We start from the raw sequence: 23705 nt of genomic DNA, 5'->3' as shown, positions 1-23705 counted from the left end.
TCAGGGGCGGGTGGTAACGGAACCCCTTGCCCCATAGCAAATGATGCCCCTGGCACAAAGGTCCCTGTAGAACTCATCACAGTATCAGTACCTATTTAGGGTGCAATCTTTTGCTCACTGAAGTCTATTGTGAAACTCTAATCTGAGCCAAGTGCTTTGATGACACCACTCTATGTGCTTTTTAAATAAAGTCATATAGTGTAATGGACACTGTGTTGTGGAGGAATAAATGTATTACTATATAATCATAGAGCCAGATTCCAGATTCTGATTTTCATCTCATAACACTGAGATCTGAACCAAGCCTCGACTTGGTATAAATGTATAATCCCATTTTTGCCAATTTCCCTGCTTAAAATTTTTATTAAGGCACTAATATTAGCTACTTGGCTAGAATTGAGTGAAACATAGTTCATGGGCTATAAAGTTTGCCCCAGCTTTAAAAGAGTCAGTCTGGCCTAGGGATGCTGGGGATAGAATGAAACCTGCTCTAGGTTTGGTAAATAGCTAGCCTAGGACTAAATTTAGCATGTGAACCTGACTCACAGAGGATTGCTCATCTTGAAAGGCTGATGCCTGGTCTACACTAGAAAATTAAGTTGGCTTAACTATTTGACTCAGGGACATGAAAAATCCACATCCCTGAACGGCATAGTAAAATGGACTTAACCCCCAGTGTAGACAGCACTAGGTTGACTGAAGAATTCTTCTATCAGCCTAGCTACCACCGATAGGAGGTGGGTTACTTATGCCGATGGGATTACATAGGTAGTGTCTACACTGAAGCGCTACAGCACCGCAACTCTACCGCATTTCAAGTGTAGACAAGCCCTGAGTTTACTCTGGAGGTCTGAAAGAGGGACTCACTTGACAAGATTTGTTTAGGCTAGATAAAGGCTTGTTGTAAATAATGGGGCTTTACTTTTTACTTTACCTGGGAACTATATTGTTATGAGGTTGCTATGGGAATTTCTGTAACTTAATTCAATTCCAATTTTGTCTAAAGTTAAAAGAAATGGATTTTTCCTGTATTTTTAATGCTCCTGAGTCTTTCTTCCTTTTTCCTCTTCAGATTATGAGTTTATGACCCACCTGCACAAGTGTGACTGTTATGACAATCTTTTCTCCTTTCTTACTGTGTAATCCTAGTGAGTTGTTCTAGAAATAATAAATTACATTTTATAATATAACAATGACAATAGTTTGCTTGTGTAGTGCTTTTCACTTGCATAAATGGCATGATCTTGCATGAGGACAAGCGTCCTCAACTTCTACTGATGTACATCGGAGTCAAGGACACTCAGATCTATGGGGCCTAATCCTGTTCCCAGTGATGCTAGTAACTAATTTATATTGGATTAATATTTGGCCCAAAGACACTGCAAACACTAAGTACATGCTTAACTTTACTCTGAAGTAGTCCTCCTGAACTCAACAAATAAATGGCATAGAGGTTTACCGTGGACAAGAAGCTGGATATGAGTCAACAGCGTGCCCTTGCCCTTGTTGCCAAGAAGGCTAACAGCATATTGGTCTGCATTAGTAGAAGCATTGCCAGCAGATCAAGGGAAGTGTTTATTCCCCTGTATTTGGCACTAGTGAAGCCACATTTGGAGTATTGTAGTCCAGTTTTGGGCCCCCACTAAAGAAAGGATGTGGACAAATTGGAGAGAGTCCAGCAGAGAGCAACAAAAATGATTAGAGGGCTGGGGCACGTGATTTATGAGGAAAGGCTGAGGGAACTGGGCTTGTTTAGTCTGGAGAAGAGAAGAATGAGAGGAGGGATTTGATTGTGCCCTTCAACTACCTAAAGGGCTGTTCCAGGGAGGATGGAGCTAGGCTGTTCTCAGTGGTAGTAGATGACTGAACAAAGAGCAATGGTCTCAGGTTGCAGTAGAGGAGGTCTAGGTTGGATGTTAGGAAAAACGTTTTCACTAGGAGGGTGGTGAAGCATTTGAATGGCTTACCTATGGCTCCATCCTTTGAGGTTTTTAAGACCTGGCTTGCTGGGACGATTTAGTTGGGGTTGATCCTGCTTTGAGCAGGGGGTTGGCCTAAATGACCTCCTGAGGTCCCTTCCAACCCTAATCTTCTATGATTTTACGACCAACTATAAGAATTTGCAGGTTCAGGGACATAATTTGTGCTACAGAGTATTCCAATTTCAATGGGGGTTCCACAGATATAGCACTTGCAGGATTGGGCTCTTAGAACTTGATTCTGCAGAGGGATCTGTGAAGTCGGTCTCTTGTGCCTGATGAATTCAATAATATATGGTTTGGGACCTAGCTAACTGCGAGAGAGTCTCTGTCCCCACATACTACTGAAGCACTGAGAGGACTCAGATTCCAATGTAAGAGGTGGTCATGGAACTATTCTTGGTGGAGAGACCTGGTCTAGTGGTATTCAGTTCTCCCTCTGGTATGAAAGAGCCAAACACTGCCCTGAAGAGTCTGGGTTCACATTGGTTGGTCAACAACAGATGCAATACTGACATTAAGACTGCTGTCCGAGCTGCACAGAAAGTTAAATCAGCCACTTCATGTTGCTTACATAGAGCTGAAGGCAGCATTTGACCCTGTAGACTGAAATGCATTGTGGAAGGCATTGAGAGGGATAGGAGTTCCATCACTCACCTTCAACCTCATAAAGGATCCTCCACACCGGAACTAGAGCTAGGATAAGGATCGGAAGATGCTATACTGAATGGTTCAGCACCACCTCAGGTGTTCATCAAGGATGCATATTTGCACCAGCATGGTTCTGTCGATCAATTGACTGGATCTTAGAACGAGTTGTGCAACACAATGGCATCCAGATAGTTGCAGGACATCTTTCGGACTTGGACTACATCGATGATGTCGCCTTATTGGATGAACTTACCTCGAACTTTCAGTCATCACTTGCAAGCTTCCAACAGGAGTCTGCAGCACTTGGCCTACGGATATCCTGGGCAAAGATCAATATTCAATATGTGGGTGTTGGTAATGGTATGCCTGGCATAATAGTAAATGAAAACACAGTTGACGCTGTTGAAGAATTCATTTACTTGGGTTGCAAGCAGTCTCCAAGTGGACGATGCCAGCCCGACATCATGCGGAGGATAGGCCTTGCGGCTTCTGCAATGCAATACTTCCAGAAGGCTTGGCGCCAGCAAAAACAATCTGATGGCACCAAAGTCTGGCTTTACAAGTCATGTATCTTGCCCATTCTTCTGTACAGTTGTGAAACCTGGACTCAAAAGATGATATCCAACGTCTGGAGGCATTCCACATGCGCAGTCAAAGGCAACTATTATGCATAAACTGGTTCAATTTTGTCAGAAACAGCGAAGTTGTCTTTGATGCTGGGGAGTTGAGTTCTGGAGACATCATCTGCTGTCGTTGGTCCTCAGTATTTGGACATGGGGCTTGCATGGATGGCTCTGTCGCAGCCCACAAAGTGATTAAGTGCACCCTCAACATACGCTCTGGTCAGCAGCCACCCCTAAACTGGAAGAGACCACTCAGCCTCCTGTGGCTAACTTGGTTGCAACAAATTGGCGATGGCTCATCCGCTAGCATCCGACACCAATGGAACGAAGCCGTTGGTAGAGACCATAGGGAATTGTTGCAATGGACCTCTGCTGTCCAGGCGAACCGATGCTGATGATATGACAGAGCCCAAGTTTGTTGACTTGTGGGTGTGGCCCATGTCTTGTCTCAGACTCGGTCTAGAGGGAAAACAGGTCAACCTAGCCATGTCCCTCAAAGCTGTGAAAAATTCACTCCCCCCGTGAGATGTACTTAAACTGACCTAAGGCCCAACGCAGACACGGCTAGCTACGGCCTCTGCATGGGGGTAGATTTACTACAGCAAGGAAAGACGACGCGTTCAGTTGTCTGCACCACAGTGGAGGGGGTGGAAGGGGAGCCACGCTTGTAGTGTAGACACTCCCTGGGGCGCTGGCCGAAGCAGCAGCGCAGGACTAGACCAAGAGGTAAGGTGGGGAAGGGAATGAGACGGGGGCTACCTGGTCCGGAGCGCGACCAGGGGGAGCCTGCCGGGAAGGGAGGCGAGCGGGTGGGAGCGAAGCACCACAAGGGGTGAGTGAGATGGGTTGGAAGCACCGCCAGGCACCAGGGCGAGCCGGAGGGGCTGGAGAGTGGAAGGAGGCAGCGAGCAGGGGGGGCCCTGAAGGGGAGAGAGGCGCAAGTGGGTTAGGGGCAGAGAGCGCGCAGCGCAGCCCTTGCTTCCTCGCCCCGTAAGAGGCGCGCCCCGCCGCCGCCGCCGCTCAGTCTCGCTGTCTCCCGACCACACTCAAAATGGCGGCCAGACCCAGACACGGCCGCACGCCCACGCCCCGCCCACTTCCCCCCCTCTGGTTGGCTGTCGCCGCCAGCAATCTGCAGGGCCAGCCAATCAGCCTCTTTGTTTGGCTGCCCACCTGAAAACGTCGTGGCCTGGTCCTGGCTGCTGCCGTGGCGCGGAGGAGCCTGGGCCGCGGGGTCCTCTCCCTCTCTCCCCCTCGCCAGCATGAGCCGCCGGCTGGGCCCTTTTGTGGCTTCGACGCACCTTCTTGGTCGGCCCTGGGTCCTGCTGTGGCGGCCTAGCAGCGTCTCCATAGCGACGGGAGCCTGCGCGGGCCCAGGCCCCGCCGCGGCGCCGACCCTGGCCATGGAGGAGCTGCTGAGCCGCTCCGTGCCCCCGCTGCCCCCCTACGAGACCCGGGAGAAGGCGCCGCCCCCGGCCGAGCTCCGCAGCGTGGAGTTCATGCGGTCCTACAGGGCTCTGGAGCCTGGGCCCCGGCGGGCGGAGCTGCTGGCCCGCCTGGCCCGGGACTTCGGGGTGGACCACGGCCGGGTGGCCGAGTTCAGCGCCAAGGTGCTACAGGCCCGCGAGCAGCAGAGGGAGCCAGGCGCCCTGCTCCAGGCCGAGGACCGGCTCCGCTACTACCTCAGCCCCCGGTACCGGGGACTCTTCCAGCACCTGGGCCGGCTGGAGGGCGGGCTCCGCTTCTTGGTGGAGCTTAGGGGTGACCTGGTGGAGGCGCTGGCGGCGCGGCATGCCGAGGGGCCGCACATCAGGGTGAGAGGGGGCCCACGGGTGGTGCGGGGAGAGTGGGGGGCAGTGAATCTGGAGTTCGGGGGGTGGGGCTGATAAGAGGGGGGACCCATAGATCAGCTCCCTCCCCTCCAAAGTGGCAGCGATGTCTGTGTAAACAGAGTGAAATGCGAGAGGGTGGGCCCCAGTGAACGTGATGTACCTGGGCCCCAAATATCTCGCGTAGGGCCCGCATAGGTGTCCTTGCAGTACAAATAATGATGGTAATGGTGTGACTAGGGTGACCCGATAGCAAGTGTGAAAAATTGGGACGGGGTGGGGGGCTAATAGGTGCCTATATAAGAAAAAGCCCTGAATATCAGGACTGGCCTCCCTATCAAATTGGACATCTGGTCACCCTAAGGGTGACAAAGACCTGTCTGGGATGATTTAGTTGGGGTTGGCCCTGCTTTGAGCAGGGGGTTGGACTAGATGACCTGAGGTCCCTTCCAATCCTAATTGTCGATGATTCTGTGACACCTGGGGTACTCAGCATGCTGTGGTGGAGATGATACACCACTGAGGTCCAATGGGCATGGAATAGGGAACATCTAGCTCTCCCTGATGTAGGGTGCAGATGGGGACTATTATGGCTCTGCCAGCAGTTGGATGGGCCAGGAGGAAGGGGAGCCATTGGCACAAGGCACTGCATGTGTGGAAAATAATATGATGTAGCAGGGCATCCTGTAACATTCGTGAGAAATTGTATTGTGGCAGGTGGAAGAAGTTGGCTTGATATGACGTAACTGGTGAGGTGGATGTACTGTGATGCCAAGGAGGTATTTTAGCTACATTGGTGTGACACACAGGGTTTGTCTACACAGCATTTTGGAGAAAGCCTGCCAGCTCGGTTTGACACGTTTGTATTAGTGGAGCTTACACTGGTGCTCTAAAAATAGCTGTATAGACAGACTTGAGTTGTGGCTTGGGCCCTGAAGCTTAGGGAATGGTGTGGGCTTTAGAACTGGAGCCACAACTTCAAAGCACTGTCTAGAGAGCTATTTGTAGAGCACTAGTGTGAACCCCATTAGTCCATGTATGTTGATTTGGGCTCAAAGGCTCTCTCCAAAATGCTGTGTAGAGTGGGTATACCCACATGGCTGATGTCATGCAGGAAGATGATGTAGCAGTGCTAATGATGCAAGATGTTGGGAGAAGGTGTCATCGTGGCTGGCCAGCGCAAATGCCTAGGTCTGAGCTCAGGTGGCTAGCCCAAGCTGTCGCTCCTGCAGCAATGTGCATGCTGCTATTTTTAGTGTGCTCTCTCAAGCAGAGCTGGAGTGTGTCTGTTTACCTTGTGGGAGTCATGCTTCCAGCATAGACATACCTTAAGAAACTACTATAGATAGGTGTTATCTGTGTCTCCCTGTCTAGATTAAACGAAAGCCTCAATCTTACTTGGATAGTGCAGGGACCAGATCTGAAATTTGTTTTATTTCTTTTATGTAAGATGCACCTATTAAATGTTAAGGAAATCCAACGATTCCGTATATTTTCAGAGTTGCCTCTCTACAAACTTCTTAGTCTTCTCCAGAAAAGAAAGAATAAAGGGATGGCAGTAGCTGAGTGAGATTGAGTGTTGAGAGTTGTTTAAAAAAATTTTTTTTAAGTCAGTGGTCTATCTTATTGTTTTATGACGGTTCTTAACTAATGAAGTGATGAGCTGGGCAAGGTGTGTGAATTTGAGCAATAAATGCATGGCAGTATATGCAGTTCTGGGTAATGTACATGTCTGGGATGTTTGTGAGGAATTTGTTTGAAATCCTCTAACATATATACGTTTCAGCTCATTTGGATAGTGTTGCAATTTTAAAACAACCACTTTAATGTTTTGGCTGATTTGTTTCTGGCCCTTGTCAACATGTGTCACTGTATTCTCATCAGCCAATCCGACTGCTCCCTTAGTTCATTCTTTTAAAGACTATTTTAATGCTTGAAATTATTTTAAAGATAGTGTGGTAACTGCTGGCTTTTGTTTGCAATTCTGCAACTCCTGTTTGCTCAGTATGAAACTAATGAAATGCATGTTTCCTTGACTCCCTGCAGGACTGGCAAACTCCTTTTTCCAGTGAATTTTATGCAGTCTTTATAAGAGCATTTATTTTTTCTGCAGTTCATGGCTCCACTGTTTCCAGTTGGGGCCTTATGTCCAAACAGCTGGCCCGTTGATTAATGGAATCTTATTTCATGTGCCAGCACTGTAATTTTTTATTTTTGCAGCCCCCCCCCCCCTCCCAACCCCAACTTGGTTGATAACTTAATGAATTGCTACATCAGATAACAGGAGACCAGAGGATATTTAGCAAGTCTCTTTCTATGATGTGTTTTTGTTCTCTTTTAAATGGATGGGGTACATCCCTACTATTTCTAGGTTATTATTGGCAGCCTTTTTTCAGGAAAACGACTTTAGCATCATCATATTGTGCATTATTTCCTTCAGTTCAATAGAGAAGATTCAGCCTATGATGGTATCTTTGTTAAAGCTGAAATTATTTTGACTTGATTTTGATCACAAGCCTTGTTGGGGAAAAAAACCAGAGAGCTTTCTTGGAAATTTTTACAAGATGCATTTTTGCCTTTTGTAATCAGTTATGGAGTATGGCAACAGAACTACATTCTGAAATGTGCAATTTGACATTCCATCTTCTGAAATAAAAGCATGTGGAAAGAATATGGTGTTATGAAATAGTACTTGTAACATAACTGACCTTGCAATTGGCCCCTGTGTAGTTTTTGTCCTTTGAGTGACTGCACTATCAAAAGATTAAACATTTTTTTTAGACAAATAAAATATTCAGAATTTTTGTTTCTATGATAGAATGTGGTTAACAAGGAAAAGAGAAATTATAAACTAAAAATCAAAGTGTATTTTCCATATCTATATTTGAGTATTTTGTGGACATCAAAACAAAGCATGCAGAACAGCATTCAATTTTGTGGTTAGTAACACTGGACAAAGTTCTTTTTGTAAATTTACATTGAACTTGTTTCAAGCATTAATTAACATGTAAAGAACATATGTGAGCTGCTTATTTTCAGTATCTCTTTTTCTTCACGTGAATGGAATTGTGGTTCTCTGGGACCTGAAACATCCTGGGTTTGTAATTAGACTAGAAAATTTTGTTGCCTGAATATAGGCAAGCGTTTTCCTGGATCTGTCAGAAGCTATCCGCATTGAGACTCTCTTAACATTGTAGTTAATCTAATGTCTTAGAGAGCAACCACTGAAGTTTTTGAATAACTTGCAGTTGTGGAGGAAGGGCAAAAGAACGGCATCTGCTGGAAGTCTGGCCCACATACCCTCCTGTCCAAAATGTAACTGCAACCACTTCCTAATGGTTACTGCTCCATCCAGGTCACATAAAAAAACCCCAACACCACTTACCCCCATTTTTTTTTAAATGTAGGTAGTAAGCATGCATGGTTCTCAAAGAGTAAGTGTAGGAGAATGTGAAATTAGTGGAATCAGTCAGGCAGAACATATGGCTTCTACCTTTAAAAATATATACTGCATTTGAGTTTATTGAGAGCAATTCTTCATTCCTAGTACTGCATACAACGCTGGGATGGTTCAGCAACCAGAGATCATACTCCTGCATATGATTCAAAGAACAACCAGATTGCCCCTTGTTATCTTCCTAGACTGTAGAAAAGGGTCCAGAAGAGTCTTCTCGTAACTTAAGATCAGGCTGGTAGCTGCATTCTGCAATACTAGAACTAAATATGTGACCAAGTCTCCGTCAAAATCTTTACCGGTATTTTTTGAAATCGAAGGATGCAAACCGTCCAGTGATCATTTTTCTACCATAATTGAATTGTTATTGAGTCATTAATATAGTAGATATAATTCTATAGTTACACCTGAGTATTTACATCTTCAGTGTAATGGATATCTAATGGACTCAGTTGGTCCAGTTCTTAAACCATACCAGTTTAGCCTATTGATGGTAAAAACTGAATTAAATAGAAGTGTTTGCATAACTTATACTATTTTTGTAAAGCATTGAGAGAAAAATCATTAAGATACAGAGAGGTAAGTAACCATCTGTGTTCACCTCATTTGTTTCAGTTCTGTAATGACACACTACCCAGATGTTATGTGCCTGGCTGTATCCCACTCTTAAATATTGTTATTGGCTGATAGATGCTAGGCCCTGATGTGACTGGACTACCTCTTTTTATACAGAATTCACAGTGCTGATCTTGAATTTTTTTCTAAGGGGGGGTATAGTTGTCATGAGCCTTATCAAGGCAGCTTTAGTTCAAAAGGCTGTCTTTTATTTATAGCAAACAAAATCTAAGAAACTGAGTAGAATAGTCCCAATTTTCATTGAGGAAAAAACAGAGAATCTGAACATAAACATTGAACAATGCATTGTGTATACACCCCAAATAGACTAGAGGATTGTATAAAGAAAAGAACACCCTACAAATATGGAGGAATTTGTATTCAAGGTTAGTATCCTAAGGTTAAAAAGTTAGTGGAATCAAGACTAACAGCCCAGAGAAAATGACTAGGCTCTTCAGTGATTAGTTGTTAAGAAACAGTAAATGTCTTCCTGGTGGACTCATAGAAGATGATAGATACTTCTGATCCTGTTGCAGAATTTCTATTTAGACATATCTTCCAACAAAAGTTCAGCTGTAGACTATGGTAGTGGAAACTATATAGCTCTTTCCCTCTCTGGGTGTACACACACAAAAAAAGAAGGGAAATCTGTTTTTGAATCTGGGAATTTTTCTTCCAAGTGATGTGCCCTAGAGTTTCCTTCCATTAAAGACCTTGGAGGTGTCATCACTTTAAAGACTCAGACATCAGTGGTCAAAATAAAAGTCAGTCATGTAGACAGTGGAAGAACTCTGTTTCTGAAAATAGTACTAACACCAATGTCTCAATAAGCAGGTTGTTTTGAGTGAAGCAGGTATTCTGAAAATCATGGAAATCAGGGCCAAGTAACAGAAACTTATATGAGATGTTTTAGTTGCTGTTTAACCCTAACAGCCATAACATGAGAGGGTGTAATTTTTTTCTTTCCTGTTTCCCCTTCTTCCCACATTCCTGTTATAACCATATACAATCTGTCTCTAACTTAAAATGAAGAATTTTGCCTATGCCCCATAAAATCGTTAATTTCTTAATGGACTCCTGTAATGCAAGGAATGCAAGGTTGAGATTCTGTTTCTTGAGGCCGTTCAGAACCCTCTCCACACTTTCTCTGTGCCAAGCATTTCTCTTTCTGAAGAATAAATTACCTGATTTACCGCTCCCAGAATTTGATATGTCCAGGCTGTCTTGTAGACTTCATAGTAATGTTACTGGAAAAATAGCAAATTACTAAAGACTTACATATTTCCAAACTGTTTGCAAAGACTAATAATAATAATTCACTGAAGACCTTCATAAACTGCTGGCGAACAGTTCATAAACAGAAAAAAGGTGAAAATCTGATCAAGTTATTTGATGCAAATCGAAGCTTAGCTCTAGTCCATAATAAAATATTACTTAATATAGCTTTGCAGTTGTCATTTTGTATATTGGGCTGCAAACAAGTGCACTTCCTGTTAGTTTCTGCTAAAGGTTAGATTATTTTCCTGATGATTACATTTATAATTGGCTGCTAAGACCTAGAGTAAAATATATTTCCTAGTAACTTTTTCTCTGAACACTTTCTCACAGATTTGATTAATCTTGACCTTAGTGTAATCAAGGGAAGACAGTTTTCTTCTTTAGTTGAGATGATTAGAGACTGTAAAATAAATTTTTTTTCAAGGAGCAGAATCTGGACACACCGTAGTGTTTTTGTTTTGTTTTTGGGGAGGAGATATAGGGAGAAGGATGTGGATGAAATTGCTGGAGATGTTCATAATCTTTGATGTAAAGTTCTTTTATAGATAACAGCTGGATTGTAAAATACTACATCATTATAGCTAAAATAGCTGTTAGTTGATGTAAAAGAGTTGCCTGGGGATTTCTCACACTGAAGCTGTTAACATTATAGAAGCAGCCAACTCATTGACTTTAGAAGCCACTGAAGGCTAAAGTTCTCTGCAAGAAAAGACACTGAGTTTACTATCTACATACCAAAACTTTATCCAGCCATTTATTAGTTGTAATTTTGATTTCACTTTTAATAAATATGGACACAAACATGGTAGACAAAAATCTGGTAATTTCTATTTGTGTATTGTATTTTACAGGTTTTGGGAACTATAGATAAGAAAAAATGAAATTGCTGCCCTCATTTCAAAAGAAATGTGCCTGGATTTTGTTTTTGTCTACATTCTATGGAGTGTGGTGTTGTCTGTTCTTAACCTTTGCATGCTGAAGAGATGCATTAAAGAAAAAGTAGTTATTGTTCAATGCCTTGGTGTAAAATGCCCAAGGGAAAGAATATATAAAATAAGGGGCTATTTTACCAAATGAGCACATGTAGAAGCAGAGCCGGGAAGATAAATGAGCAAAATCTAAAAGGCACCAAACCAATAACAACAACAAAAAACTGAACTCATGATTCATGGACCAAATTACGTTATACCATAGATAAATGTGGACAAGAGCAGCAAGGCTACTTGAAAATGTCTTTGTGTATCAGCAGAGTTCCCACTGCCTTGTGTCCTCAGTGCTTCTGTGATGGCCTTATTATGGAGCAAAAAAAGGCATGAAAACTGGGGGAAAAGGAAATGTATAGCTTCTAATAATAGAGAAGTGGAAGGGTCGGGCTGGCAAAAGTTGAACAAGCTTGAGTAACATAACCATGAAATTCCACACTTTAAAATATTTGGGTTTCTTCTAAGTTTATACGATGTTCTTCTAAAGATTTAAAGTACTTCTAGTTTCTTTGTGTTAATTAATTTTGCCCTGGAATTGTATTGGAGTATTTTGATTTGATTTTTAACATTGCTTACAGAAGTTTAAAACAATATAAAAAAGTAGATTTTTTTTGAAAGGCTGATGAAAAGGAAATATTGTAATAATTATAAAAATTAAAAGGCCTACAGAATACATTGCACAGCTCTGTGGTTTTAATATTTTAAGCAAAAATTGATATAAAGGCAATGGAGGTTAGTCTAAGTTTTCTATCTAAAGTTACATCATTCCCACGGTTTGAAAGTCTATGGAATAATTTGATAAATCAGCATAAAGCTAAACAATACATGTACATCTAACTGTAACTTTAATTGCCATTAATTTTAGAACTATCTACCAGGATAGTTACTCCCTCTGCCTCCAGCTAATACCGGTGTTGAAGGACAACATCACCTATGTGGATATCCCCAAGAAAGCTGGATTGTGTGCCAAAATAGACTTCTGTCTTTGCCTTAAACTCTTTATATAACGTTTGCAAATGAGCACAAAGTGCACTGAAAAATAAATAGCTTGCTGTAATTGGTTTGAACCCAAGGGCTTAACAATACTGAGGGTCAGATTAAAAATTGCCATGAATGCCTATAACATCTGTGCATTGTGAACTGTCTTTTTAGCTTAAATGGGTAATTTATGTAATCAAATGTAAGGGTAGCTAAAAGCCAAAGTTATTTTCAATTTTCTCTTTTTGTCTCTAACGTTACATTAGATGTGCTTGACATGCAGTGAGGTTGATTTTTTTTAAAACCTATGTGGTGATGCCATCTTGGGGTTGGGAAAGCATCAAGCAACATGTGAAGGGTGCCCGGCCAGGTAGACTGTTTGGCAGATTATTGTGGGATTTGATATTTCAGGGAAATAAATCCTTTTATATTTAGAAGTCTTTGGCACAGATGTCCTTTTGAGGAGGGCAGAGGAGATAAAAGCTGAGTAACCAAAGAGAGGCTTATAGCTCACATCTGCTCAGCATGACAGCTCTCAGGTAGTACTCAGAACCCTCTCTCTAGCTGAACTGTAATACAGTACATAATATTTACTGGAAGGAGTCCCCTCTGCAGCATTGTCAGGCTTACTCCCCTAGGTCTCAATGGGCATATTTGGTGTTGCCTCACCGTGTCACGCTGAAGAGATCACAGCTGTCCAGAGAAATCTCCAGGTCAGGGTCTATGGCCATTTTGCTGCCTTCCACTGCCAGGGAACTGTTCAGACCCCATCGAAGGGGTTTGGTGATGGCCTTTTTGACAAAAATCTGGTCCAGCCCTGCTCATAGTAAGGACAGGTTTCTGAGATTGTACTTGCACCTCTGGCAGAGGTCCTTTGCTTTGGTGCAGTACTGGCTCTTGTTCTGGGAGTGCCCCTTTATATTTGTGCTGAAGATTGCTCATAAATGTTGGCATTCCAGTGACTGCTGTTAAGATGGGACTGGATTTGCTCCTCTCCCCAGGAAGGAAGTCCAAGATGGGACCTTTGGATAATCCACTCGGAATCACATAATAGTTATGTGACTCTGGGTGTGTAAGCTCTCTACAAGTTGAAATCACAACGGGGCACACATGGGTGTGTCAGCATTTAAACAGGAAGGTGTTGTCTAGTCAAGATGACCCTGGAGCAATAGAGGGCAATTTTTTTTGACAATTTTTTTTACTGACTTTTTCTAAGTCTATAAGCATTTTTTAGTGTTAACTATTAAATGGTTTCATCACGAGTAGTTGAAGTTTGGGAGTTTTGTTTTGAATATATACAGTATGAGACCTGGGTGTGGCTATATTCATACATTGTGCTTGAGCTAAGCCAGTACTCTTGATACCTAAGGATATGTCTATACTGCAAAGAAAAACCCACAGCATCAGGTTTCAGAGCCTGGGACAATTGACTTGGGCTCGTCCTGCTGATGCCGTGGGGCTAAAAATAGCAGTGCAGACATTAGTGTATGTGCTGGAGCCTGGGCTCTGAGCGGGGAGGGTCTTGGAGCTCAAATTCCAGCTTGAGTGTCTACACTGCTGTTTTGAGCCTGCAAGCTTTGACATGGGCTCTTAGGCTATGTCTTAACTTTGCTGCCGTCAGATCGACTTCTCTGGATCAACTGATCCGCTCAATCGATCCAGAAATCATCGTATTAAGACCACCTTCTCAAGTGCTGCAGTGCAGCGAAGACGGCATGCAGAACAGAAGCAGAAAAGTCGACGGGAGTTACGCAAGTTTTTTGTGTAGCTTGCGTAACTCCGGTCGACTGCCACTGAATCTCCGAGGTAAGTGAAGACAAGCCCTGAGACTTGATATGGAGGGTTTTTCTTTGCAGTGTAGACATAACTTAAGAGTTTAATGCTCGTGAGAGTTTTCTTTTTCCTCAGATCTCTGTGTGTGTGTTGTTTGTTACCGAGAAATTTTGAAAGGCTCTGATTATATTCAGAACTCCCAATATGTGTTCTTACTAACAGAATTGGAGGTGTCCTTTTGGTCCACCTTCTTTCTAATGTCGCTCTATCCCTTTTCTATTGAAGATGAGACAGATGTTCTGGGAAGTGGTGAGGTACATACCTCTGACCCCTGGCCTCCTCAGTAAAACCTGCTATTCATAAAATTAGTGTAAGTAGTAAAGTTTTTTGATTGTATTTAAACTGTATTTAAATTAATTAAATGACCAGCCATCAGAAAACATTATCTAAGATTCTGTTGCTGCAGTGCTTATCTCTTAAAGACAGGAAGAGTATAAATGAAAATAATGCAAACTATGATGCACTTACAACTTTATAATATATTCCTTTTTCCTAATTGATTTTCCCTTATTCCCTGCAACAAAAATAAAAACAAATAACCTTTTTCTTTTCATAACAAAATAATTGATCCGTTACAAAAGTCTGAGTGTCAAATTTAGTTTTCTGTATGTTGTTTTTTTTTAGTCCATATATGCTGCTTTAGTAGCAGGATTCTCTTGCAGTTTCAGACCCTATGAGAGTTACAGTAGAATCTCAGCGTTACGAGCACGTCAGGAATGGAGGTAGTTCAGAAGGTTGAAATATTCATAACTCTGAACAAAAATTGATTGCTTTTTCAAAAGTCAACTGAACATTGACTTAATACAGCTTTGAAATTTTACCATGCAGAAGAAAAATGCTGCTTTCCCTTTATTTTTTTTAGTAGTTGTATTTGCTTTTTTTTGTCTCTGCTGTTGCCTGATTGGTTCCAAATGACGTGTGTGGTTGACTGCTCAGTTCATAACTCCGGTGTTCGTAACTCTGAGGTTCTATTATAATTCTATTTCTCATTTGCCCCTGTATAGTCACTCTCTTATTTTCTCACTTAAGCATATTGTATATATGTATGTATGTGTATATATATGTATGCCTAATGACTGATAAAGCTAGAGAATCTCCCATTATTTTTTTGTCAAAATCATGTTAATTACATTACTTGCTAGTTGTATGGAAATGGTATTTAGCTGAAGTCTCATTTTTGGCAGATATTTAACAGGAACCTTAATAGCCTCAGTTCTGGAATCCCACACTCTACAGACAATAGCGTTAATGGTTCTCTGGAAGTCTGTCCCTCACCCCCCAAATGGCAGGAATTCAGTAGCTTCAGCTAGTGGGGTGCTGTGCTTCTCTAAAGAATGTGCTTGAGTAAGAACATAAATATGTACTTTTGAGATAAACTTCATTTACGTAATTTCTGTTCTTCGTTGTGCATTTGTTTCTCAGTCATGTTAGGTTTATTTATTAACATAACATTTATCTCTTGTACAGGCCTGCAGTTAGGGCACAGATACAGTTAGGGCAACTGACAGAAAACTACTTGCTCTAATACATTGCTGCAAAATGACACCTCTGACACATGATACTAAATCAGATAGAGAATTTCATCTGGCAATGAAGGTCAGCAAAGTCTGGTAGACTTTCTGGATTTTTGACTCCTCGGTAAAAAGTCAGACTTGACTTCTTTCCTCTACATGGCAAAGGATATGTGGCCTTTTTAATCTATAGCAAGACTTAGGTAGTATTGTTAAATATATGCTTCAAAACTAAACAAATAACTTTCCTTTTCAGCACGTGTATGGAAGATGCCAATAAATGAGGTAGTTTGAAAGCCTATGAGTGTAAAGAAGGCATAATACTTATTCCTTGAGGCATGAATGAGTGCTTTGTTTTAGGGTCCTTGAACAGTCTGTCTGCTTTGTCATAGGATCATGTCAGCCTGAGAAGTTTATGCATTGGCTTAAACAAGTTAGTAAATATTAAAGTTGTGTGTGGGAGGATTTTAAATATGCAGATTTTTTATATAAAGGAAATGTGGCAGACTTGCTTGAGTCTGCAAGTGAGCTCTGGTTAAAAAGTGGAGATATGGGGATGGATTTACCTTGCAAATTCCATTACTGTGATTATTATCAACAACTTTGCTCTAGGAGTTTCTCTGGGAAGAGCTAATTCAATTATAACTTTAGGTGGATTAGTGTAGATTGGCTGCAAGCAGAGTCTGGAATTGGAAAATCAGAGTTTTACTAGCGTGGTGTTTTAAAGGATAAAACATGCTTCTTGTGATAAAAGATGTCTTCATTTTGGATTATTTGTAGCAATTACCTTGGTCAACAGCATTTTCCTTTGATGTGAGCCTTTAAAAAACATTTTTACTTTTATCTTTTTTGAGGGAATTATAGGTAATTTTCACATACTTTTGGAAAGTGTTTCAAGAAATTAAGTTTTTTTCTTCTTCTTCTTTTTCTTTATAAAAAAACTTCTAGTGAGCTAGGATGCACCGGATAATTATTTTTATCTGTTTTGTACATAAGATAAATAGACCAGTAATTCATCCTAAAAGTCTGTGGCTCAGCTCTACTTAATCATAAAAAATGCCCTGTTTCTGAAAGTCTGTGGTCTGGCTGCCAGTAGTTTGATGCTTTTTAATAATAGGTACAGTGTAACGTAAACAACTGTTAAAAAAAAATTAGCCACAGAACATCACTGCAGGAGATCTGTTCTTTGGTTAGTGTTAAGAATTACTATTTCAGTTTGGAAAGTAATTCTGCGTTTGCAAATCTTCTGTAACATAGATAGATGAAAACAAATAAAGAGGCTAAAATTCATTATTATAACTTAATACAAGTTTTAAAAATTATTTTATTCAGTATATTATTGCTTCAAAGCTTTTAACCCCTTTGCTAAATTTTATATCCTTATGCTGCTGCTTCACTCTTCTGTACTTGAAAAAATTTCAGATTTACATGGGATTTAGGCAGATGACTTCCATTAACCTCTGCGTGTGGTCACATACCATTCAAGGGTTTACATCTTCTATCCTGAGGTCCAGAGATCTTTGAGTGATGGGATATGATGCATGTTGTAGAAAAGGCTGCAATGGGGATTTTGAGCCACAGCAGCCTTAAAATTCTGTATCTTTTGATCTAGTCCACAGAAAAGTGATAAACCTTCAGGATAGGTTTTTTTAAGTTCACTGTATTTTGTGTGCTGGTAAAAATGATTGTTGAAAACCAAGTTTAATACTAAACACAATGAAGGATCGACTGTATTTATCTCAGTGTTCTCTTAGAACTGTTTTTTGTAAGGGCTAAGTTATAGAAGTGAAATAGAAAGTCCATAACTTACCCTAAGAGAATCTTTTAGCAACAAAGAGATTTTAGGAAAAAAAATGCTTGCTTTTTTTTTTTTTTTTTTTTTTTTTTTTTAAATCTTTATTCTCCTTGTTGATCTTCTTGAGAAGTTTCTCTTTTAAGGCTCACATGTATTTTGCCAGTCATAATAAAAGCTCATATGTTGTATAATGAATGATTGAAGTTACAAGACCAGAATTCATACAAAGGTGCGATAAGCAAGCTATAAATTTGTCAATAACTTTACATTATTCACTAACTCATTATTAACTAGTCAGAACTAAGGATCACTAGCTATGTTTATTTGTATATGGAGATACACTTAGTTTGACTTATTTGGTCATCTTGTTGTGGTTTTACTGGCATAGACCCTAATATTGTAAACAGATGTACTTGCTTAGACCCACATTGAAATCAGTGGAGAAAGATAACAGGCCAAAATGTTCTGTATGCAAAATTAAAACATAAATAGCCATAAAAAAGATAGAAGTTTTTAACATGTGTTCATCTTTAGATCCCTCCACCCACAACCCCATCTTCAGCAGCTACTGTCTGGGTCCATTTCTCTGCGGCTGTTCCTCCAGTCTTTTCTTTCCCTTTTCTTCTTTCCCCTTAACAGTTATTTCCAATCTTATTTTACTCTTGAGCATTTCAGCTTTTTCTCTGAAGCAAGAAGTTCAGCCATGTCAGGCCTGTCTTGTATTAAAGTACTTTATTAAATAGAAGATGGGGAAGAAAAATTTGATACTTCAGAAGAAACTTCTCATCTGTGTGAATATCTGGTATAACTATAGGAATTGAAAGTAACACATTTTACAAATTGTTGTTATATTGCTAACTAGATTGTTGTGCTTCCTGTGGATGGTCATAATTGAATCCACCTAAATCTAGCCTTGCTGCTGAGAGATGGGGAAAAAAGCTAAAAGGAAAATAAAAGGAGTATTCAAACAAAACTCCAAGGAGAGATCTGTGTTCATAAGAGGGACAAAGGTCATGCTCAAATATTGCTAAAACCAAAGTTTTAAACATATTGCTAAAGTAATTCCTTTGTAATGTCTTTATGTTCTAAATTGCACATGTTCTGGTTTATAGCAATGCAGAGTGTTGCTGCTTTTTTTCCTGGTAGTTCCAGTACAGCTCCTGCAGAGTCTATCAGAGTAAAGACAAGTAAATATTTATTGAATCTACAACTGAACGATTTCTAAGGGTATAGTTCTGAAGTGTTATTAAAAAAAATAGTGTGAAGTAAGGCTTTTGAGGTCTGTCTGTTCCCACTATTCCTACTAACATTCTATTGCTGCCCAAATGCATATATCTATGTTGCAAATGATAAAAACAAAAATATCAGGGAAGATAGGCATTACATGAGTTAGTGGCTTGGATCTTTCAAATTGGATCATCTTGACCAGGATCTAACCTTTTTGAGGTGAAAGGGAGTGGTCAGGCTAAATTAATTGTTAATTGATTGTAGATAGTAGTAGAAAATTTGGGAGCCATTAGGTGAAAACACACACTTGTTCTCAGGTCTGTGATGGCAGATACTAAAGTTAAGAGACTGGAGTTCAAGAGCTGTGCTTCTTGTCCAGTTTGTAATCCCCTCCCTGAACTGATATATAAAACTGCTTACCTTCTCTTTTATATCACTTTCCAAGATCCATTTTAGCCCAGTGCACACATGAAACTACTATCAGTTTATTGCTAGGCTCAGAGGCCATCATGCAGGTGACTGATAGGTAGTTAAGGAAAGCTAATATTATGGAATAAATTACATAATAAAAATAAAGTAATATTTGTATAAAATGAGATTCATCTCCTTATCCCATACCCATCATAAGCTGATTCCCATCTTAAAATGCAAGTGATTTGGATCAGGGACCATGCCAGTGATTATGTTTATAAAATGTTTTGCATAGCGAAGACCTGATTAAAATCTCTTGATACAACCATAATATGCATATTTAATAACTAAATAATTAGCGATTGGTAACATACACTGGGTGATTATAAATATATAATCAAAGTGTATCAAAAATGAGATGCAAATATTCTACACATGCCTGTTTTATTAACTGGTATTTCTAAAATTATTTTTGTGTTTTATGTAGTTATGTAGTTGGGATCTTTTTGAAGGAGACAGTGGGACAGATTCATCCATGGTGTAAGTTCCTTGAAGTCTTTGGAGCTACACTAGGGATGAATTTGACTCCGTATTGTAGCAATGAAACTTTGTGTAGAATAGTCAATGCACATAACTACATCTGCTCCTCAACAATTTGCTCTTATGTGGTCCAACATGTAGCTGTCTTAAATTCATCCTTCTTGAGATACAAGTTACTTGAATCCTGATTGTTCATTAGAAGTCTTTGCAGACCTTACACAGCCAGGGTATGATTACATTTGTTGTTTGAATAAATCAAACCTACCCATTCACATTTTTTTCTTAATGAGGTTTGTTCTTTATGTTGCAGAATCTTCTCTTTTGATAATTTATTTTTATGATCTTCTGTATCCCAGTGAGAAGTTGAATGACAGTAATATGTAGTATATTACAACTAAAAATCTTGTAACTTGGCATGCAAAGTTATTCATACTATTTAATGTGTATCATCATGATGTGAAACTAGTTAGCACCTCTTATATTCAAGCGATTTCTGATGATTGGTAGTTGAAATGTCTGTTTGCTAGTGATCTTGAAAATGGTGTGTGGTGGTGGTTTTTATATTTATATTTTTTTGGGGGGGGGTGTTAAGTGTTCCCTTAGGCAGGACAGAGGAGCACCAGAGAATGAAACATTGGTAGGGGAAGGGGGATTCTCTGGAAACCTGGTACTGACAGCAATACAGAATATTCTGAAGGTCAGATGGAGTATAACGATAAATCTGAACAAATTCAAGTGTTGCAACATCAGAGAGAGTTTTACTCTGTTTCCTCCGGGTCAGTGTGCTGATAAACTAGTTGGGACATCAATACTTGAGTGTTATAGTGTATCTGTTCCATGCCATATCTTTGAGGGGCATCTGTCTGAAGCAGAAGCATCCGTATGTGAGTTGTGCTAACTGCCAATGTAGAGAAGTGGGTTGCCAAGATTTATAAGCAGACTCAGCTTTTTCACCTGACCTCTTGATCTGGAGGTAACAGTACAGAAAGGGTCCTTCCTACTTTGTCAGTGCTGTAGGAATCACTGAAATAGATAATACCCATTTTATCTTTTGTGCAGCCAGCAGTGAAGAGCTGGTTAAAACAGATCTGAAAACAGTGGTGAACAATGCGTAATACAATAGAAGTGACTTAAAAAATTCTTCAGTGGTTTTCTTGCTTCTTAAAGCATCTTACTCTTTTTAAACCTGGTTGACAAGTGGTATCTATGAATGCTGGCTATAATACTGATCTAATGCTAATAACCTTCCTAATATATGAGATGCCTAGTATCCAGCAGAGATTTAGAAAGAATATTACATGAGACTATTCAAGTCATTATTTCAATCTGAAAATCTTCTCCTTGATATATTTTTGGCATTTGAATTATTGCATCTGAGCAAACATATAATTTGAGATTCAGTTCTTGTCAGTATTAGACACCACTCAGATACTGTTCTGGTGTGTCCTTTTCATCTTAACTCTTTTGGGTATCTGCAGCACACTGTAGAGAATGTATGCATAATGTCTTGTAAACATTTTCATCATTTTAGTCCTAGATGAGAAAGATTTCTATTTATTTGAGCTTCAAATGATTTGCAATCAACTTTCTCAAATGGACTCACCAACTTGCTTAAAACTTTCATTGTGATAATGGTAAAAAGCAAACAAAAAACTTTAGTGAAATAGATAGATGGCCTTGACCCAGATTGTTATCTTGCATCCAGTTTATTCAAAGTAATGTCACTTTTTCCCTTCCTGTTTCCAGGAAATGAATGGCATGCTAAAGAACATGCTTTCAGAATGGTTTTCTACTGGATTCTTAAACCTGGAGCGAGTTACCTGGCAGTCACCTTGTGAAGTTCTTCAAAAGATTAGTGAGTAAGTGCCAAGAATTTCTAATGCTTGTTGATGTAGTTTGAACAACAAACACACGTGTGCAGATCACAACTCAATAAATTGCATTGCTATGCCGTATTGCAAAGTATGATTAAGGAATTGCAACCGTACACACGTTATTCAGTACATACATTGATTTTAACAGAATTGTGTAAATAGTAAAGTAATATACTTAAAGCATGAGTTAATTCATACTTATGGTCTTATTCAAAATAAATTAGAGCTGTAGGCTCTGGGAGAGTGTGCTTAGAGCCAAGAAGAATATCTCTTGTGATGACCATAAAAGACGCAGTCTATTCTGATGCTGGTAAACGCTACGCAGTAAGACGTCAATATAGTGTATCAAGACCATACATCTAATCAAATATTATTGTAATTCTTCAGCAGTCGTGTATAGTGGTCTTTTAAAGTACACAGAACCCAGTGTGAAATATAAATTGAGGTCAAGTTTATACAAGTTCCTTGACAATCAACAAAATTTATTTCTATCTTCATGTCCTATATTCAAAATTGCATTGATTCAGTTAGAATTGTATGAATCAAAGTTCTGTTGTGTTGAATTTTTTTGCCATACTTTGAACTCTAAGAGAAACAATGTCTCTAAAGAAAGAGTTGTGAGGACAGGCAACTTCATCTGTTCTTTGTAACACAAAGAAAGTAAAATGATAATACAAGCTAGGTTTGCAAAATAAAAATAACTAATAGAAATCCAAGTCTTTCAAACTAGAGATTGGAGTATAAGTATTTGAGACTAAAGTCTTCTTCCTTAGTGTAAATTAAAAGGAAAAAGGTTAATATTTACTGTTTGTTAAATGAATCGTTAAAAAGCTGACTGAGGGAATTTTGTTGTGTTCTACAGAAACTTTTATTAATAAGTTTTTTAGTTTGATTAAGAAGAATGTGATTAATCTGCTGATACTGATACATTAAAGGATTTGAATAGAGTACTAAAACAGGTTGAGGAAAGACTTCACGTTCTTGTTTCACTTACATTACTTGAAGCCTTTTGAAATATTAATTTATAAAACCCTTTCACTAATATCTAGATCCTGTTTTTAAAAAAAATTATGGCATTGCATGCACATGTAACAAAAGTATTGGAAATAGGAAGGGATGGGGAGGTTGGATTTTTATATAGTATTTGAAAAGAGCGTTCCATTAGGATAGACAATAATATTATGAGGAACTACTTTGCACTTAACATAGTGCGTTTCATCTAAAGCTTTCACAGCTCTTTACAAGGGCGATCAAATATCTCTATTTTACTGTTAGGGAAATTGATGCCTGAGGGGATGTGATTATATCCAATGTTAATCTGTGGCGTAGTGATCTAAATCTGGTAAAATGCAAGCTGGAGAGAGAGAGAGAGAGATGAACACAAACGTGCGATATTTTACAAAATCTATGATGTTACAATTTGAATTTCATTTTCTCATTTACAGCCTGGTCTTGCAAGATTGAAGTCAATAAAAGTTTTGCCATTGACATCAATGGCAGTAGCATTGGGTTGATACTGTGGGTTGGGTGAATTCTGTTTTTTTTAGATGAAAATCTTAAATTTTTTTACCTCCTATTCAGCTCTGAAGCAGTGCATCCTGTCAGAAACTGGGTTGATATGAAGCGTCGAGTTGGGTTATATAGAAGGTGCTACTTTTTTGCCCACTGTGCAATCCCTGGGGAACCATTGATAATCTTGCATGTAGCACTAACCAATGAAATCTCCAGCAGCATCCAGGTATAGTCAACAATATATTCAGTTCCTACTCCAATGTTTAAATTGCTAAATAGGCTTATTAAAAATGTTGATTCAGATTGGTCAGAAATCAGTGTTAAACCTTCATTTTGAAAATCCATGTTCAATTCTTGGTGCTAATAATGGCACTTCTTATTTTTTCAAAAATAACTCCAGTGAGTTAATACTTTAGGTGGCTGTATGTATTTGAATCGCACTACAGTCTTTAGAATACTGAAACAGTGGCAGGTATCTTTATTCATTGAAGAAAGAATCTGTTTTGGTTGTTGTATTAATGATACCTGCCACTAGTGGATGGTCGGTCGGTCTCTCTCGCCCCTCTTTTTCTCTCCCCTCCCGTACATGGTAAGGATGAGAGAGCTCCCTTC

General features: G+C 39.9%; 1 protein-coding gene across 1 annotated transcript in view; it reads left to right on the top strand.

Moving 5' to 3' along the window:
• Positions 1–4432: 4432 nt before the first annotated feature.
• Positions 4433–23705, top strand: part of MLYCD (malonyl-CoA decarboxylase) — a 41785-nt gene continuing 22512 nt past the window's right edge. Inside the window, exons 1-3 of the mRNA XM_067540178.1 lie at positions 4433–5067; positions 21454–21566; positions 23163–23319. Coding sequence (XP_067396279.1) covers positions 4516–5067; positions 21454–21566; positions 23163–23319 — 822 coding nt within the window. The 5' untranslated portion in view covers positions 4433–4515. The remainder of the gene's footprint in view (positions 5068–21453; positions 21567–23162; positions 23320–23705) is intronic.

This window comes from Emydura macquarii, unplaced genomic scaffold (genome assembly GCF_026122565.2).
Source record: "Emydura macquarii macquarii isolate MOO-44397 ecotype Brisbane River unplaced genomic scaffold, CSIRO-AGI_Emac_v2 contig_561, whole genome shotgun sequence".
Taxonomy (NCBI): Eukaryota; Metazoa; Chordata; order Testudines; family Chelidae; genus Emydura; species Emydura macquarii.
The sequence above is the reverse complement of the archived record's forward strand: the minus strand, read 5'-3'. Positions and strand labels throughout refer to the sequence as shown.